This window comes from Triplophysa rosa, linkage group LG4 (assembly GCF_024868665.1).
Source record: "Triplophysa rosa linkage group LG4, Trosa_1v2, whole genome shotgun sequence".
NCBI lineage: Eukaryota > Metazoa > Chordata > Actinopteri > Cypriniformes > Nemacheilidae > Triplophysa > Triplophysa rosa.
In genome coordinates this window covers 30,516,414-30,536,765 of record NC_079893.1, presented here as the reverse complement: position 1 = coordinate 30,536,765, position 20,352 = coordinate 30,516,414, and the positions used below count along the sequence as shown (strand labels likewise).

At 37.8% G+C, this 20,352-nt stretch overlaps 2 protein-coding genes across 3 annotated transcripts in view; one reads left to right on the top strand and one right to left on the bottom strand.

Annotated features, from left to right (window-relative positions):
- Positions 1 to 298: 298 nt before the first annotated feature.
- LOC130553201 (tripartite motif-containing protein 16-like) lies at positions 299 to 5,259 on the bottom strand. Its single transcript, XM_057332026.1, has 6 exons — positions 4,248 to 5,259; positions 3,981 to 4,079; positions 2,502 to 2,735; positions 2,251 to 2,398; positions 2,074 to 2,127; positions 299 to 1,627 (listed from the first exon to the last, which is right to left on the bottom strand). Exons 1-6 carry the CDS (start codon positions 4,824 to 4,826, stop codon positions 1,362 to 1,364), a joined length of 1,380 nt encoding a protein of 459 aa, XP_057188009.1. The 5' UTR covers positions 4,827 to 5,259; the 3' UTR covers positions 299 to 1,361.
- Positions 5,260 to 9,542: 4,283 nt separating this feature from the next.
- The window catches only part of gcgrb (glucagon receptor b), a 33,636-nt gene continuing 22,826 nt past the window's right edge, over positions 9,543 to 20,352 (top strand). Inside the window, exon 1 of one of the 2 annotated variants that reach the window (XM_057332011.1) lies at positions 9,543 to 9,618. The gene's annotated coding sequence lies outside the window, so the exon portion shown is untranslated. Of the gene's footprint in view, positions 9,619 to 14,506; positions 14,722 to 20,352 lie in introns of those variants that run through there. The other variant, XM_057332010.1, reaches the window with a different exon arrangement.

The following is a 20,352-nucleotide window of genomic DNA, read 5'->3' as shown; positions in this document are numbered from 1 at the left end:
GCTGGCACATACAGGGATGTGTTTGCAGGGGGGTTATGTTCAAACAGTCTTAGCCTGCATGGAAATATGCGAACAGAAGCTAAATTTGTATAACAAGAACATGTATGGAAATAAATGTAGCCTACTAATACCACAAAATGGTTGAAGGTTGAGGCAATTTGTATATGTTTTGCATTACGTATCTCTCATACACACGTACAGATGTTCTCTTGTAATGGCAGACATGTTTCATATTATTAACTAATTTTCACATTGCCAGAAAAATGTAATATGGTCAGTAAATGACAGGAGATCTTGCCATAATGCATTACGTTTAATTAATGTGTTACATAAATATATACATCCATTGGTATTTTTGTGTAATTAAAATCAATATGATTTTTTCACAGATTGAGATACAGTAAGTATGTGTTTTAAAACTTTTCATATACATAATTACAGAGCTGAACAGATGTGCATAATGACAAAATAAAGTTCATCGTAAAGCTCAATCATACAATTAATGCCCAATTATACAAAAAATAATCATTCTGAAAATAAACATTAATTTCATGTCGCATTTAAATTAGATTAAATGCACCACAGTATAAAACACGGCGTTAATGTGATCTGAAAATGACAAATATCACCTGAGCTCACCTATACTTCTGAACAATATAGCACTATAGTTTTCAGCTGCAACTTTTATGCTGTTTCACATTTTAATTGACCCAGAATACAATGTTACAAAGTTACAAAGCTTAAAGTCCACTTCCAGTGGGGATATATTCCATAACATAAAATGATATACAGAAAAAACTGCTCATGGGGACCACAACTTGCTCCTTCTGGGTGTTGTGATCCGGCGTGGGAATCGGGGCCTCTGGGTTCACACACCGCACAGATTCAACACACTTGCTGGTGCTTTTGGTCGATCTATCTGTAAAACTGTTTAGGCAAAACTGGAAAACATTACTTATGTTTACACTTGAGAAGCTGAAGCTTGCGGTTATAAGGTCCCGTCATTATTTGCCCCAAAGGTAAAATTGAGAAAGCACTGAGCATTCCTCTTGTCTTTGCTCCATAATGTCTTTTACAGTGTGCGGTTGAGCCACATTCTCACCAAATTGACACAGTCTTACATATGAGCCATCAAACACCCAAAAACCTGGGTACAGTGGCTCTGTAATCTTGGCCTTGATTTGGTGGATCAAGCTCATTGTGTTGTTAGAGACATTGTAGAAGGACAAACTTCCTGCTCTGTGATCCAGAAAAATTCCAATTCTTGTGGAGATTTGTTCAAGAACGTCGGTTTCTTTAAAATTGTGACAGACGAATCTCCTGGAAGGGCTACAGCACAAGCTCCAAGATTTTTCGTTATGTCAAAGACCCAAACAACTGCCACATCCGTGCCTTTCAATCCCTTTATATGCGACTGCTATGTAGACCTGTGGACCCCCCCATTCCACCTCCCAATACCCGCATGTACTCAAACCCTGCACGCACAGTGCCTGGGCTAAATATGTAAATCTCTCTGGAATGTATGAACATGGGTTGTCACAATCAATCCATGTTAGCTTTGTGTTATTCTCACTCAGAATGAGATTCTTATGAGCAGTTTTGGAGTCCAGTGTCAGTGGTTGGAAATCTGGTTAAAGAAAAATATGTTTATCATGTATTGCACTTTTTTGAGATACCATTGTGCTTGTTTTCTTGTCAATTGTTTTCTGATTCTTGTTCATAATGAGATATAGGCTGTTCGATATCACACTTTAGCATACCCTGTATTACTTAAAGACAAGGGAGTTCATTCGGCTCACGCCTCAGTGCATGGACAGTGACCATTGAGCATCCATCAGTTCAGTTGTGTGCATTATGGCCGTATGTCCACTATATGGTAATTCAATTTTGCCAAAAATGTGCTTCTGTTGGTATGTCTTGATTTAACAATTTTATTTTACTCCCCACAAATAAGTTAACATGACAAAACACTATACAAAACTTTATTATGTCAATTATTTTATTTGTATTAGTGTAAAACACAGCAGATGGTGTGTTGTGTTTATATTTTATATTTATATATAAGTCACTTACATCTTAAAAAATCTTCTCTAATTGTTGGAGTTGATGTCTTGATCAGTGGCATTTCTATTATTGAAACAGAAAAAACACACACATACAGTAAGGCTGATCGCTACACTCTTTATATACAGTATGAAAGTAGAGAGATTTTGGATCCGTTACTGCTGTAGTACGTTTTTAGGCTGTTACCTGTTTTGGCTGTTTTGTACTTGCAAATCTGCTCAACTTGTGATTTAATGTTTGAGACAGATCTTTTTAAATCGTCAAAGATGCACGTGTTGACTGTGATTTTTGGTGGAGGCTGAAACTCTGATGCTGCATTGAGAATTGGCATTCTCTAAAATATATATATATACACAATAAACAATTAATGTAGAGGTTTAAAGTTAAAGAAACTGAACAGGTGACTATGTAATCGAAGACGGGTTTTGGAATGTTACCTGGAGGAAGTAAATGTCATCCTCTGTGCTTGAAAGCTGGTTTAGTTCATCTTTTCTGTTTTTGAGCTTAACAAGCTCCATCTGAAGTTGCTTCTGAATCCTGTCCGATTGTTGTGATTCTTTCTGCTCCCTCACTTTTATCATGTCTCTGACCACACATTGCTGTCGTCTTATTAGACTGATCAGATCTTCAAAGGTTTTCTCGCTGTCTTTCTCCAGAGCCTGTGTTGACCTCTGTACAAACATTACGCAAAGTGCATACTGTAACTAAAACCTTACGAATGTTTTGAAATGTCATTTTAAAACCAACAATGTGCACAATTTAGGAATGAGTGCGTTGATGTGGAAGTCAGGAAGTTGTAAGCCTACTTTTGTTTAAATGCGCACAAATAGACTCGTTGCTTCATTAAAGTAAGCTTGAGCCACTGGAGTCACATGGACTAATTTCAATTTGAAAGATGTCAAACTTTCTGTGCTTTGATTCAGTCCAGTCTCGTGGCAGTTTGTGGCATATGCACGAAATTTGCAATCTACCGATTCGTGTTCGTGGACATGGAATTTTACCCTTTTTTCGTGTCAGTCAGCACAAACTTTTAATTCATTGTGTGTAGATTTATATTTAACCTGATATCAAAGTCGTACATGTTAGGAGGTGGCTAACCAACACCTTCCCTTATCCCAAACCTTAAAAACGCTGGTTTCACGAGGAAGCAACGAAAAAGGGGCTACCCTAAACCCGCCCCTAAACCTAACGTCACAGGAGCAAATCATAAGAAAACATACGAATGGGAGCGTAGGAATTCTAACGAATGACACCGAATGACACCGTGTCTTGTGCCTATTAAAATACATCAGATTGAAAGTCCTTCCGACTGACATGAAAAAAGGGAGAAAACTTGTGTCCATGAATAATTAAATAACAGTTTGTGACAATGTCACGTATTCCTGTGAGTCTGTGTTGTTCGATTGTACATTGTGTTGCTGTCTCAGGGGGAGTCAGAAAGCTCTGAGACCTCAAAAGAGATTTGTTCCCCATATATATATATATTTTGCTATATGAAATGCAAAATCTTTGAAGCTCAATATCTCTAAACTGTTCAGAATGCAGATGGAACCTTATAATTCCAAGGCGACGATATATGTGCATTAACTTGAAATAACAATATTTGGTTTCGCAGCATTATTTGAAATGCTTAGTATACGCACACACGTTGCTTAAAAATAAAACGTTAAAATGTGTGCAATGGAAAAAAACAACACATTTTAGAGATGTTATCACAACACCTGTTGAAACATCAGAATCATGTTGCATTGTGGTCTATAGATCTGCCTGAAGTGAATATATAAAGTACTGTAGACTTGCTCCCTCGGTCAATATCTAGGGACGGTTCAAACGAACTTCGCACGTCCAAATGACCAAGTTAAATGTACTTCAAAATGCTGCATGGCAGAGATTTCTTTAGGACGAATTGCTTATACCTTGAATTCCTCTTTAGCCTTTTGAAGTGTCTTTAGCGCGTTTTCTGTTTCTTTGATCCTCTGTTCAAATCTCATTTGTGCTGTAAGATGTAACTGAAACTATAACAAGAACCATTAGTAAGATACATACTGCTTCTAAAGTTCCAAAGCACATTAATATTATTGCTAAATTTGTTTTCAGTCATTAAAAACAATGGTACATGCTGGGGTGCAAGTATTACCGAATTCCATCAATATGAAATATGTATGAAATCTCTAATACATTACTTGTTGATATCTTGCAATAGAATTTTTGATAACACGGTGTCCTCCATGGTCTGTTACACAATCCACACACACACTTTTCTGATCCTCGCAGCAATAAACATCCTTGAGTTTGTCGTGATACCTGCAGATCTTGTCCTGAAGCTTGCCTGTGACATTGATCACCATGTGCTTATTACCTGGGTTCAGCTCATCGTGGAGGTTTAAGTGAATTTCACAGTAGGACGCGAGACACACCAGGCAGGTCTTAATGGCTTTGCATTTTCCCCCAGCGCAGACGTAGCATTCTTCATCGTCAGGTCCGGCCAGTTGTCTTTCAGCGGCGTGAAGGCTCATCTTCCTCATTCTTTCCACCATATCAGCCAGCATGACGTTTCGTCCCAGCACCGGTCTTGAAGAGAACCTCTGTCTACACAAGGGACAGCTGTAAACTCCTGTATTCGCATCTATGTTCCATTTGAGCTGGATGCAGCTATTGCAGAAACTGTGTCCACAGTTTATAGACACAGGGTCCGTCAGAAGCTCTAGGCAGATTGGACATTTGAACTGGTCCACGTCAACGGAGACCCTCGCCTCAGCCATCGTCCCTCACTCTATCACAGTGACTGTGCAGAAATGAACCTTAGTTTTGGTTTCCCTGAAATCACCAGCCGCAAAAGAAGGCGTGGCCTTTAAGAGGGTCAAAAAAGCTTGTGTATTTCACAACACACATACCTTCTGCGTAAACAGAATTTGAGGAGCGTTGAGAATTTTGTAAAACCTCCTTCAAGACAACAGGAAAGCAGCGTGAGCTTACATTGGCTTGTGTGAAAACAGCAAATGAGAAGAAACCATCTCACTGTAGGAGTCCTCTTCACAAAAATGTCAAAGATATGGGCAATCCACATTTGATTTGTTTAATAGTGTCGAGTCTGATCTAATCACTTCTGTTATTCCGTCCAACCAGTGCACCCAAACCAGCTAATCGAGTTCTTCAGGGTTACATGGAAAGTGATGTGCGTCAGAGCAAGGTTCATTTCACGCATTTCTGTTTCAGTCTGATAAAAAATGTCAGAAATATGTCAGAATTAAACTGTAAACCCATCTTGCACTGCAAAAAAATGCCTTTCTTACTTTGTCTTTTTTTCTTGTTTTCCAGTAAAAATGTCTACAAATTCTTGAATCAAGATGCAGTTTCTTGATGAAGAAAATAAGTCTTGTTTTTAGTTTAAAAAAAATGTTGTGCTTAAAACAAGCCAATGGGGTAAGAAAAATAATCTTGAATTAAGGTTTTTCTTAGTCACTCAATTCAAGATGATTTTTCTTACCCCATTGGCATATTTATTTGCTTGTTTTAAGCACAAATTCACTGAAATTTCATATTTTTTTAACTAAAAACGAGACTTATTTTCTTAGGTCAGTTTGCTCATCAAGAAAATGCTTCTTGATTCAAGAATGTTTAGACATTTTTACTGGAAAACAAGAAAAAAAGACTTAGTAAGAAAGTCATGTTTTGCAGTGTGGGTGCTTCACGCACAATGACAGGCGCATAAAATAGATTTTATTCAGTAAATCAGAACATCAAACGGTTTACACAAAGCTACGTTCTGTTTCTCATCGTCCAATCACATTGCAGGGTTTAGTCCCATTGCAGGTTAAGCCTGACGTCACGCACCACCATATATGGTAGGTCATGTATTGTTTCCGGATCCAAACGCTCAAAAGATGCTAGGCAACAACAACAAAAATGCTAATGTACGCTCATGGCGAGCTGTAACACTATCGGAAAACCGCGATCCTAACCTTCATCTTCATAACGAAATCTATTGACACTTCTGTGTTCGCTGTACAGTACAGGAATATACAGTATAAAAGGCTTTACATGTGTGTACAAGTGTCAGACCAGCCAGCGGTCCCCACGCGGGAAATGAACATGCTAAATGATTACACACATGAGCCAAAAAGACTCTTTCTGTTCATCCATTCACAGCGTGTAAACATAAATAAATACTCACTACAATCTGTATGTGAGAGGTGGGAAACAGGAGTGTTTCAGTACAGTGACGGTCATTTTCTTTCTCTTACCAGGAGAGGGCGCTACATCACAAAGAAAGCTTTTCGACAAGATTGTGAACACGTTTTATATACGGAAAACGAAAAAAAGAGGAGGAACTTTAACTTTAATGCAGTTGCATGATCGAATCAATACATCCATTTGCTGCTGTATTATAGATATTACGCCTGATATAACAGACTTTTTGTTTTTTCGCTGAATCTTTGCTCAATTTTTTAATCGCTGAACATTGTAAGCATCAGACAGTGATTATCCATAATGCAACGTGTGTCAACTTGCTGTCATAATGTTGTTCATTTCCTGAACTGTCTAACATTTGCAGTCACATGAGATGATGAGATCATCTACAGAAATGCACTTAAAACTGCACAAAATTGAATGCCGTCTGAGCAAAAATCACCAATCATGATTTCTCTAAATGAGCAAAGGCCCTGGGGAATTATGGGTAGTAATCATAGCCTCATGTTGCTGTTTTCTGTGTTTAAATGCAAACACGTGTCATTGATGTGAAATATAGCCTGTTATCATTCTAAGCCTATGTAAAATACGACTGTAGTTATTACTCAAGCTAGAATGCCATTTGATTTTCCACACGTCTGCAGTATTAATGTCGACACAGTTTCGACGAGATGATATTATGTGATACAACTAGCGGGTTAAACTTACTTCAACGAAGTTCTTGATGCAAGTGCCTATAAATTCAGCGAAGAACGTATGGTCGGAAATTGACTTTTAAAAGCTGAACATTCCATTTCAATTATTAGCGTAGCGGCAGACAAACATTCGAATGTTTGAAGCTCAAGAGAATTTGTTTGAAAAAAAATCAAAAAGCAACCCCGTCATTGAAACAAGTGGTCGAGCCATACTGTGTGTAATACTTTTAAGAGGTGATTTCATAATCTGATATTTGGCATTAGAAAACTAGCACTCTGTAGTATGCACGCAGTGTTGGGTAAGTTACTCTCAAAAAGTAATTAATTACTAGTTACTAATTACATATTCAATAGTGTAATTAGATTACTGTACAAATTACTCTCTCCAAAAAGTATTTAGTTACGTATTACTAATTACTTTCTATATCCTATATCAACCTTGATTAGTTAAGTGATTCAAGGATAGGCATGAAAGGGCTCTTTTAATTCATTGAAATAAATAATATTAAACTACATAAAGAACTCTTATTAACTGACCAAAGTATTACAAATGTGAGAATGATACATTAAAGCATGGATTTTAAAGTTAGACTTTGAATTTTGATGTCAATTCCACTATTGCACACACACAAGTATTTAGTTTAATTACATCAAAAGTAACTGTAATTAAATTACAGAAAAAAATAAGAGTAATCCCTTACTTCACTTTTTCAAGGGAAAAGTAATTAAATTACAGTAACTAATTACTTAGTAAATAGTTACACCCAACACTGTATGCACGTACACTGTGAAACATTTTTTTGCTGCCCTAAGTTTTTAAGTACAATCAAGTTCACTTTACAAGTCATTTCAACCTACTTTGCATTTTAGAGACTTTAACCAAATGATATAGTATAGTTAAAAATGTGATTCTACTTCCAAACAGATCTCAACACCCATTGACTCCCATAGTAGGAAAAATTACTTTGTCATTTTTTGTTGGGTTGAACACAAACGAAGACATTTGGAAGAATGTAGGACAGCACACAGTTCTGGGGCGTTTTTGACGACCATTGTTTTTTTCCTACTATGGGAGTCAATGGGTGTTGAGACCTGTTTGGTTATAAGCATTCTTCCAAATATCTTTCTCTGTGTTCATCAGAACAAAGAAACTTATACACATTTGGAACAACTCGAAGGTGAGTAAACGATGACAGAATTTTCATTTTTGGGGGAAGTGTCACTTTAAGGCAGCAAAATACTGTATGTTTTACAGTGTACAGAACCCTGTATGTTGTTTCTCTGGAGACGAGTAACAGGGTGGAAATTCTTTGAGGTTGCTGCTGTGGGTATTTACTGTCACTGGAAGACTTAAAAATAGTGTCTCTACATAATGGTCTTCATGCAGGTTATGTAAAGTGAGTTATTCTAACCAACTGAAGGCGTTTCTGTGTCTGAGATAGCAACTCATCCAAGAAGTGTTGGAACAGTAGAGAAAAGCATCCGGTGTTAGACAAACGCACAGTGACCTCCAGTGAGCTTGCTAACTGAAAATCTTTCATCTCATGAGGCCTGTAGTATCTTGTTTGGTTAAGGCTTAGAGGGTATACAGGACAGGGTCAAGGTTAAACCTTTTTTCGGACATACTGTATGTAATGTGTTTTATTTTGATTGGGAGTTGTATTTGTTTTTTCTGTTTTAACAGAATCACGATTAATAACCACAATTAGACTTTTTATTTTAAATTTAAAAGCAAATTTATTACACTCTACAGCCAATAAATCCATGTTCAAACCTGCCGCTATTAAACTCTAGCAACACGTTTAAATTGTGACGATTATGCTTAATCGTGGGAGGCAAAAATCAAGATCACAATTTAAATCAGATTCATTTTGTATACAATTTATGCGTTATATTCTTTACTTGATTATCTGTTATTGATGTCTCAGTTATCAAATAAATATTCTATGTTGTCATATAAATATGCATCTTTTTTTTTCAGTCCAGATAACATTGAAAGATTTTCTCTCAGCAGATGTTTCAAATAGAAACTATTATTATATCAGCTTAGACTTTCCTTTTATAACTCAGAATGTGTTTCTAGATTTATGTGACTGAAAATTATAGAGCGCATCAAAGCAGTATGAAGTGCCACAGTACGTAATGAGTAAGAAAAGCACGGTCACATCTAATCTTGTTTTTTGGAGGGGGGGGGTCGATAGTTAGCGTGCACAAAGCAAGAAACAGGAGGATTGAGTATTTTTTCATTAAAACAGTATCAGAGAAGCCGAGCAGTGGTGTTCAATGACCTTTACACACACATTCACCCAGTGGAGACCAACGTGCCACGCTGAGAGCAGAGCTCAATGAGCTCCACAGAAACACCATCTAACCTCTTCTCTTTAACGCTTCTGCATTCTCAAGATCACGATCCGTATAAGAAGTCTATCAGTTTAATTCATCCAGGAGGACCTCCATCCTCTTCACAACTGTTCCAGACTGCAGAATCCAGCAGCGTCATTCAATTTTTCACTAATGAAGTTTCATTATCAGCTTTTGAATTAGGCCTGTTATTTCATTACTTCAATGAGAAGCGTGTCTGTGTGCCGCTCGGCTTTGATGGATAAAGCCTGTCTTGCAGGTCTGGCAGAGACTTCGTTGGCAAGCGTTGATGCGGACGAGCACAGAGGTAATGACTTTCTGTCTACACTTGACTCTGAATTCAGAGCTGACCCCGAATCTCACTGGCCTTTGTTGTATTGATTGAAACAATTTAGAACATAAAAAAATGAGTTAATGAGTGTCATCTTGAGGTTTTTGGGACGTTCACCCTGTGATGTAGAGGTGGATCATCAAAGTTGAGAAGTGATATGATGATTTGTTGAAGTGAACGCTATGTCAGAGTGATGGATGTGCACTGGTAAAGTGTTAGGGAAGGGTGATATTGTGCTTTATGTTATGATGATTCGTTGCATTATTTGGTCTCTCAGTTTTCTGGTAGCTAATGCAAACTCTCCCACTGTGAGCCCTGCATTTCAATGGCGATAAATCTCCACGGAAACGGCCTACAAACACGCTGGAGAATTGGATTGTCGTCCTGTTTTGCGTAGGAAGTCACCTTCAATGCCACTCAGCACGACATGCATTTTAATTTTTTTACATATTGATGTCGTCATTTTGGATTTGGCCTTGAACGATTGTGACTCACGGGTTTTATTTTACGCTGAACTGTATTGTTCAGCGTTTCCAAACCGTCTCTGCTCGAGTGCTGCGTCAGTATTGTAGTTCATGTTGAGTCCACGACTACTTTTATTGCGTATTAGGAAGCTTGCGTGAAAATAGCAAACGGTGATTAGATCCCACACACTTATCGAAACGCACGTACGCGTCGGCACACATTTAACAGTGTGTGTTATTAGAAGTCATTACCCACAACTAGCAGCACAGCGATCGATAGCGATCATGTTCCTTGACTTAAGTGGACAGGTTTGGATTTCCTTAGAGGTATGACGCGTCACAAGATCACAATAAAAGTGTTTCGATCACACATAAGAGCTCTCAGTTTTCATAGGTTATTCTCAATGTCTAATATTTAAATAGTTACATAGACACTGATACTTAACGGAGTAATTTTACACTGTTATACTCATATCATTTAAGCATGTGTTATGTTTGTGATGTTGCTTTAATTTAACTAGCAATGATTTTATTTTACGTAGTTGTCGTTTCATAATTGCCAAAAAGTTGTGCTTGACATTCATAGTGTGTAGAATGCTGTTAAATGCCATAGATACCACTATATGCCACTATATACACAATAAAGCATTCAATGCTTAAAGGAGCAGTTTACCCCAAAATGAAAATTTTGTCATCATTAAACCAAACAGTTTTGGGGCACCATTGACTACCATAGTAGTATTTTTGCTTACTGTTGTAGTCAATAGTGCCCCAGAACTGTTTGGTTACAAATATTCCAAATATCTTCTTTTGTGTTCAGTAGAACAATGAAATGTATACAGGTTTGGAACAATTTGAGGTGAACTATCCCTTTAAGAAATACTTAATACTGTACTTTAACACATATGTACATATATTACTTAAAGGGACAGCTCACCCAAAAATGAATATTCTCGTCACTTGCTCACCCTCAAGTTGTTCCAAATCTGTATCAAATTCTTTGTTTTGATTAACAATATTTTTGGAAAAATGCTTATAACCAAACAGTTCTTGGCCACCATTGACTACCACAGGAGAAAAAAATGGCTTTATACATTTCTGTTGAACACAAAAAAGATATTTTGAAAAAATGTAGGAAAGCAAACAGTTCTGGGGCACCATTGTCTATTATTTAAATTTTTCGTAGTATGGTAGAATGAACTTGGTTTCCTACATTCTTCAAAATATCTTCTTTTGTGTTCATCAGAACAAAGAAATGTACACAGATTTGAACCAACTCAAGGGTGAGTAAGTGATGACAGAATGTTTATTTTTGGGTAAACTATCCTTTTGAGTAATATACATATGTGTTAAGGTACAGTATTAACTATTTCTTAAAGGGATAGTTCACCCCAAAATGAAAAACCTGTCTTGGTTTACTCACTCACTCTACATTTCATTGTTCTACTGATCACAAAAGAAGATATTTGAGATATTTGTAACCAAACATTCTGGGGCACTATTGACTACAACAGTAAGCAGAAACTACTACATAGTCAATGGTGCCCCAGAACTGTTTGGTTTCCCACATTCTTCAAAATATCTTCTCTTGTGTTTAACATAACAATGAAACTCACACAAGTTAAGAACACCTCGAGAGTGAGTAAATGATAACAGAATTGTCATTTTTGGGTGAACTATCCCTTTAAGCAGGGTAAGTTTCCGAACACTAAGTAGGTCTTGTTGAAATATTAATATTTGGGCTTTGAAAACATACTGAAACTTTGAGAACTCAAAATTTCAGTCACATAGTACATCAGGTTCTTTTCTTTCAAGTGTTCAACAACCTCTCTGGATTTCTTCTCATATAACCCCTTAAAGAGTATGAAGAGGATTTTGTGTTCTGAAGACGTAGAGACAATTCGTCATATGTTACCGCTGCTCAGTTCTCATTTTTTTGAATAATTCAAACAAAAAAATGCTTCCACTGACTGCCTTTAGATGGACAGATATGATACACAGATCTCATCTGTCATGGCATTTTCTGTCCTTTGTGACATTGTGAACCACATAACATGTTGTAGCCGTGTCGCACAGCTGGATCAAAGCCTTTCCTCGAGGGTCAAAACCTTTCATTATATCAGGTATAGTCCCATCTATCTATAACACGAACATCTCTCTCTCTCTCTCTCTCTCTCTCTCTCTCTCTCTCTCTCTCTCTCCCTCTCCCTTTAAAGGTTTTTAACAGAAAACCATTACAAGCATATAGATGTACAATGTGTTTGGATGTTTCAAATGATGTTCAGTCTCTTCAGTCCTCTTTACAGCGTGAGCACAGTGTCTCAAGTAACTCTTCAAAGCACAAGATGTGATGCTCTTTAACTGCGCATACTACACTTGATCTTTTCAGACTTTAGTGCACCACTGAATGAAAGCGTTTCGATGACTAATTGTGAACAACCACTGCAGTATATGGATTTTTTTGGAGGTTTCATATTATAATATCAGCGCTGATACTGATGAAAAAAATTGCAGAACAGAATTAAATATGGTCATTTGCATACTTTCAGGGGGTGTATGCTTTCTCCAGGAATTACAGGCATGCGGGAGACGGAGGAACTGGACCAGTAATTATGAGTATTATTGTTTCCCTGAGGATGAAGGTTTTAATCTAAGGTTCCTGCAAATAACACTGCCAAGCAAGCCAATAGTGCACACCACTACACAGCAGCGATGATGGTGTCTCTTGAGAAAAGAATAGATGACTAATTTTTCATAAGAGCTTTGAGAGAACCTCAGGTAGGATTATATATTACAGCGCTGCCGTTATCGAGTGCGCGGTTAAATCAGATCTGTCTGTGAGATGTTTTAATGGAGACAAACTGGATAATAAAAGAACAAACTTCACAACGAGTGCTCTTGTTTTCTGCCTCTCCTCTTTTCCATACGTTCAGCATATTAGTCATGAGTCTGCACACAAACGCACATTCTTCACTGTGGATGGCAGCTGATGGTAATGTTCACTGAATCAGCACAAAACACGCACTGGATCAAACTGACCTTACTGTCATTCTATCTGGAAATCAAACGCGATCGTATCTCTCCGTGCGCCTTACAGATGCATGGAGGTGGACTGCCAGGAGTCTCAGATCTTAAAAGATCTCCAAGCATTCAGTAGAGAGCCGGAGCGCGTGACTGAAATACACGTGTGCTGTGAATTTATATCAGATGCATAGAAGCACATACTGACGTTTGTACCTAGAGACGGGAAAACAGACAGATGAGTCAGTTGTTGTTATGCGGCCGGAGTGCAGAAATTAAAAATTGCATTGCAGATGTTTTGCATCTGGCAGAATTTTTCGGTGGTGTCTTGTCTAATGTGAGCATAGTTTGAGACATTGTCACGATTTCTTCTAAAACGCAAAGTGAGGCCATGCGGATACAATATTACCCTTCTAAACATTAGTTTGGAAGTAAACATAATGTTGACTGTTATTCAGCGTTTAAAACAATATAGACAGCGTGTACAGATACTGTTTTATGTCGAGCCTGTGACTAAAGCTGTTTACAAACATGAATAACAACTTTAGGTCAAAGATCACTTTGATTTGCATGAGATGATGTACCGCTCGTCTTAATGATGGTTTATTCATGCAGAATCATCTGTAAAAACTAGGACACTTTAAAGGACGTATTTACACACCGCTCACTATCTGCCCTTTATCTCTCTCTCTCTCTCTCTCTCTCTCGTGTGTGTGTGTGTGTTTACTAAATGTGGCTATACAGTATTGTATTTCCAGCTACTGCTGTATTCTGAGTGATATTCAATACCTGTTGGCCAGGTTCCCCTTCAGTGCTGAATGATTTTATAATCAGCTTCAAAACAACTCTCTCTCTCTTTATTGTTTTAAAGATAAGAGTGTCATATATGATCAAATCTATTATGACACAGAGCAATCAGATTTAACCTTTTTTATATTATTTAGTATAAAATTATTCTCTTTTTTTACATTTTCCCCTTTGTTTACAATTACATTTTTTTGTAGGAGTTAGTGTGCAATGTGAAGGAATGTTCTCAAAATACAAAAAAAAGGTTCATAAGTGGAATGACCACGACCTTTTTTATTCAAACACCAAAAAGATCTTTGGTAAATATTTACATGTGAAAAGTGTTATTTTTTAAAAGTGTTTAAGCGTTATTTCTTTGAATGAATATTGCCTTACTTTTTTATTGTCAAGATACAAAATAACACTTGTGTATGTATGAGGAGCTGTTCATGTTTTTCTCTTGAGAACAGACAGTGTCACTAATGCGTGAGGTCTTAATCACATTTTAACAGATATTGATCTGCTTTAGTAAACACGCCGCCCGCGGGCTCTGATGTGACCCTGCCGTGACGTCACGCCGGACTCTCGGTAACGCATCTGATCCCGCACGAGCTCTGCACTCAGCCGCGGGAAACGGCGCGCGCAGGACGAAGAGACTCAAACTATCGATCCTCCACGCGTTTCCTTTATAAACCATCATATTGGTCGCTGTTTCTGAACGCTGGATTACGCGCACTGCAGGAGCCCTTGGATTTACCGGTCAGGATGAGCAGTCGGCTGGACACAGCTCGTGGTGAACGCTCCTCGTGTAAGTGTTGAAGCGTTTCGTGTAGGTTATTGATTAATGAGAGTTGAAATGATTGATTAATGAAAGTTGTGCCTTTGACTTTTCCTGTTAGTCAGACGCTCCGTTACGCGCGCGCTCGAGCACCTGCGCCCTCTGAGCGGAGTTTGAGAAACAGCACTTAATAATTCATAAAATGATTCATGAATCGTTCATAAACTGTTATGTGAACTTTTAACCACTTTAATGGCTCGACAACTTCGTCGTCTTCGACGATTTCTCTGCGCATTGAGGTGACCAAACTATCTCCGAAACGGTACTTTTCCTCGCGACTGTTGCTCGAAACAGTTTGTCTTTCAGCCAAAGGTTGATACAGTAACACCATGATGCGGTTGAAGTGTTTTGTCAGGTTAACTGAAATCTGCTTCATGTGTTCGCGTTAATACGACTGAATGAGTGCATTTCGGTCAAAGCAAAGTTACGCTACAAGCAATTTTAAGGGTCAGACAAAGTTATATCTATTTAAAGTAACAACACGCACGTTTCGTTGTTTACAGTGTATAATATGGCAGGCTACTGAATATTCATATGAATGACTTGGGCAATCTCACGGAATATCATTTCCAAAAGATGAATTTTGCCTGAGGTAAAATAAGTTATTTTATGGCAATTGTGATTATTGCATATAGAAATGAAGAAAAATGTGCCTTTTTTAGTGAAGCATTCATAGCACATGTTTATTGTCAATAAAGTCAAACGGACGTATGTATAAATAAAGAGTTCGGTTTTAAAATGAGAATTCCATTTTCAAAAATTATGTTTTTTATTATGTTATCATGTTTTATTGTGTTAGTTAGCCGTATTTGTTTGGTTATTATGGCTTAAATCAAAACAAACCAACTGCAGTTTGATTGATATTAATTGGAATGCACAACAAAAAAACATGATTTTTGAAAAATGTTATGTCCAAAATCTCATTTTGGAACCAACTCTTCATATATACAAAAACATATAATTCATCTTAATGGCACATTTATGCAGCACAAGACAATTTCCTGGCACTCACAGGTAGTCATTCGACTGGTCGCATTGGTGTTTATTTTTCAACTGGAGATGTGGAAGTCAATTTCCCAGGTTTCTTCACATTAAGAAGCTGCATGCATTGCTGTTATGTGTGTGTGTGTGTGTGTGTGTGTGTGTGTTGACGGGTTAGTAAAGCAAATTGATGCATAATCAGAAGCAGGCATGCAGAGTCTTAAACAAACAGTGGAGCATTACAGGTCCATAATATTGACATTATGTTACTGGTGTGTTTGAGTTTGACATGATCAAGCTGTACTGGAGTTAATGTGCTCTGGGATTATTCAAACATTAGTTGGGTATTTGTTTGGCTGTGTGTGCTTGTTGTAAGGTGCCTCGTGTGTGTCACCGAACACCAAAGGCCTATATACTGAAATAAATTCCATCATGAGCTTCACATGCTTAACGCATCTTGTTTTATGTTGTCTTGATGCTGTCTGCCATTGCTTTGTTAAACAGATTAAAGTCGCATGAGTGCGTTTACATGCACAGTCTTACTCCGATTATGCTTAATAAGCTGATAACGTGTAAGGTCACGTAAACGCGTAAAACGGTTTTCTTTTATCGGGGAAAGCTCATAAACGGTGTAAGCAAAACCCGCTCGGCAGAGGTAGTTTTTTGTCCATTACTCAGATTTTGCGCAGCATGTAAACGCCGTTACCGGGTTTGTCTCAGTTTTGTTTATCTGCGCATGTCTGACAGCGCAATAGTAAAAGTCCCAAACGGAAGTAATAGTAAATAACGCAAAAAAGTCCACTCTCGAATCATGCAGTTGATGTAGAAACGTTAAAATGAAGAACTATTGTTGCATGTGCTGCGGACATGAGAAGAGATGAATACAGAGAAAATACAGCCTCTGACCCTTTTCCCGCTGCATTTTTAATAATTAAACAGACTACGGTGACGTCACTGCACGCGAGAAACCCGGCAAGTCTCAAACTTCCATGTAAACGCGGTTTTATGCGTAGCCGGTTTATGACTATGCATGTAAACACATGAAAACGGGTTTCTTTTATAAGCTCATTTTTGATAGATATCCATTTATTTTGTGCATGTAAACGCAGTGGAGTCAACGTTGTTGTTGAGCTGAATGTTCAGACAGTATTTTTTTAGGTGACTTGTCTTTGATTTATAACATCTGTTCTGCTCTCTTACTGTGGTCTCCGACTTACAGTGGTCAGGTTAAGTCATTTACATCAGCCCGAGATGTTTATTGATTAAAGAAACCAAAACCTTTTACCACCATCAAGATGTGTGGGCTAATCAAGTCCCCCTCAAATCCAAGCCATTGAATGTGTATTCGTATTCAGGTCCATACGGTTTCTCTGATGTAGAAATGCAGGTCTATAGAGAGCAGATATATTTTAACAGTGTAAGGTCTTCAATAGCCTGAGGACTTTTAAAAAATATATGACTCATTTATTTTGCCTTCTAGGATGGGGTGCATACTGTAGTGTGTATATTGACCAGGACTGGGTCTAAAAAACACAATAGCATGAACAAACTGCCAGTACAACCCACAGCATGTATGACGCATATAATACTGTACGTTATCTCATTGATAAATAATGCGTTTTATAGTATTTTGATAATCAAATAGTCTATGATGATATTGTGAAAGGAATGATTTTCAGTAACAAATATTTGGTGACGTGAGGTGATATGTGGATTTGCTGTTCACACAAAAATGCTCTATCCACTCTGGGATCCGGTTTAGAAAAATAGTCGTTTCAGGCTCCCAAAACGTCTGGACGAAACACCGATACGAGACAACATTTTTACGTATACAGCCTAACGCGTCTTCGTGTGGACGGGCTCTTCGTGAGATCCCACGGAAAGCAGGTGGTGTACAGAATTTTAGAAAGTCGCCACGAAATTTAAATTTACTATTTTTATTTTCTATGAAATATTGTAGTGTTTTCATAGTTTATCTGTGCAATGTGCACAAATCAACCTTCATTTTGTTAGCAATGGCCAACTTCTAATGATCCAATCAGTTCCTCGTGGACAAAATCAAGTCCCGCCTACTTTTTTCTTTATCTCTTGGAAATACATCACAATATAGAAAAAAGACAATCGCAACTTCAGTTTCATGCCAACTTCAAATTTGTTTATATTTTCTATTGATTTAGGTGGTGTTGCAAATGTGCATGCCGCGCATTTTAATACTTCTAAAAGTTATGTGTAGTCAAAGTTTTATGTTGATGCAGATAGAAAAAAAGCGTGTGGAAGATAATCAACGATTAAACATATATTTTTTAAATAAAAAATTGATAATCAGATTGCATATTATATTGAATTATTTAGCAAGTTAAGCACATTTTCTTCATTATCGTGTGTCCATCAGCACAGTTTCTGTATTAAAACATCAGATTCAGGTGGAGGAATCGCAGTGATGGAGTGATGCAGAATTACAGGTTCAGATACCTCCAGAAACAGCTCACAAACTGGTAAATTCATCTGTGTGAATTGCAAACGGCAGTAATTTTCTAGAAGCGATTTGCATATTTTCCTCAACCAGGTGTGAAAACGAGATAACGTGAGCTAATAAACAACAACACAATCACCTGCTGCGAGTCGGTCTCGAGGTTAGTTCACCTCTCTGTGTTTAAAGGTAGAGAAAGAGTTGAAAACAGTCGCATCTTTCTGCGACAAGTGAACATTAAATCCGAGTCAGGCCATAGAAGTGAACATAAAGTTTAATGAAGCTCATGTCAAAGTAACTTTATTCTGCTCATAACTTACTCGTGCTGGTAACTGTACAATCTAATCACATTTTCGATTTATTGTGTGATTTATGAGCGTGCCCTGAGCTGTTTTACAAGAGCAATGAGAACCATTCCTGCAATTACAAAATGAATTGTAGCCTAAATATTAAGTGACATTGTTCTAGTTAATACTGTGGCTTCTTTAGTGCTGATAAATATGATAATGAACCTTTTATAACTATAATAACTAAGTTTCTCCAAAGCCAGAAGGAAGAGAGAGAGAGGCAGGTTCAGCATTCTGAAAGTTTTGAGCTTAAAATATTTCATTTGCTGTATCATTGTGTTGTAACTAATTGTTATTTTATACCTTAGGCTACGATGATGTATTTTTTAAATTTCAGTAGTATTTATTTATTTTTGTTTAATTATTCAATTAAAGGGACACGGCACTTGGGTGTAGAATAATAAAGCCCTATGTTCTTACCTGAACCTGCTCCAAACGGGACTCAAACAGAAATAATAATGAAAATGGAAAACATGCGAACACAAGAACGAGGCATCAAATTTGGGAAGGTAACGAGTAATACTATTCCTATAGACTTTGAGTCAAACAGCCAATCTGTGATGGTACAGACCGATGGAGTTACTTTAGCAGAACATGACTGGTTTTGGTTAGTTAAAGCAAACAGGGCCGTGTGTAATTGTGAGCATGTGGGAAGCTCGGCCTCGGGTGCTCTTGCTTGTTTGTAGATACGCTCTTAAACACATGCTTCAAGGCCAACCCTTACAAGTTCCTTTCTTTAAAAGCTTGACACTGTACGAATGTGATGTTTCATATCAAACTGAACTCGTGGTCGTACTTCCTCTGATGTTCGTGGTTGTACAGTGACCTGGGTGTTAAGTATTGATCGTTTCACAACAATTATATAAACTGTCTTGGCCGTATTCTCCCACAGATGATCCGTTCAGTTTTTCAACATCGTTTTTGTTTTTACTGGGAAGTGAAGTTGTAAATGAATCATCCCAGTTTGTCGAGTTGGGCGGTGATCGTTGGCAGCGGATCACTCATGGACACATTCGTAGGTCTGTAAAATTCAATGCTCGGATTTGTAAGAGGTGTCCTGCTTGCGTAATATTTTAAGACTTGAAGTACTCACATGTACGCTTATGCAAAAGTGTTTGTGTCCTCTTGGGAGTATTTTTAATGCATTATTTAAGCGTTTAGTTTCCCTGAACGGGAGCTGTTTCTGACTCCGACATCGATCCTTCACTCCTTGCCAAACCTTATTGAACACAGCGCAGTCTTGGCCTGTCTCTCTGTCTGTGATGCTCACATTAAAGTAAATGATGGCATTCTTTTAGTATCTCTCTCTCGGTCCTGTTGGGTTGCTGTGGGAGAATATGGGACAGATTAATGGATAGACGGCATTTAGATTGGTCTTCTGAAGGCTCAGGTTTGTTTCTGACACCGACATGCATCGATTCTTCACTTCCTGTCAAAAGCATCGCAGCGGCCTGACAGAATCACTTCTAAAACTTTCCGCAGTGTCTCTCTGTCTGACATTAAAGAGGTGTGCCAATCCAGTATTGGGATCGGGGTCGATACGGACCTTTTTGCTGGATCGGGTATCGATCGGCATTGGACCGATCCAAATCCGATCCTGTGCGTTAGCCGCAGATGTTACTCGTAAAGCTTCAAAAGGGACTACCGTTAACTATTCTGAAATCTGAGGTCTAAATATTGTGTGCATTCTCTTTTTAAACTTCAGATTATAAAAGGCTGTGTAAACTGTTAAACACATAACATATCTTTTCTTTGCATTTAAAATGTTATCACAAATATTCCAGCTACTTCAGAAAGAGAAGA

What these genes read in the sequence shown, in the direction of transcription:
- LOC130553201 (XM_057332026.1), bottom strand. Translation starts at nt 4,826, where the DNA reads ATGGCTGAGGCGAGGGTCTCCGTTGACGTGGACCAGTTCAAATGTCCA. An exon ending in CTATTGCAAGATATCAACAA is followed by an intron (nt 4,080 to 4,247) that starts GTAATGTATTAG and finishes TTCTTGTTATAG; the next exon opens with TTTCAGTTACATCTTACAGC. An exon ending in AGGCTAAAGAGGAATTCAAG is followed by an intron (nt 2,736 to 3,980) that starts GTATAAGCAATT and finishes ATGTTTGTACAG; the next exon opens with AGGTCAACACAGGCTCTGGA.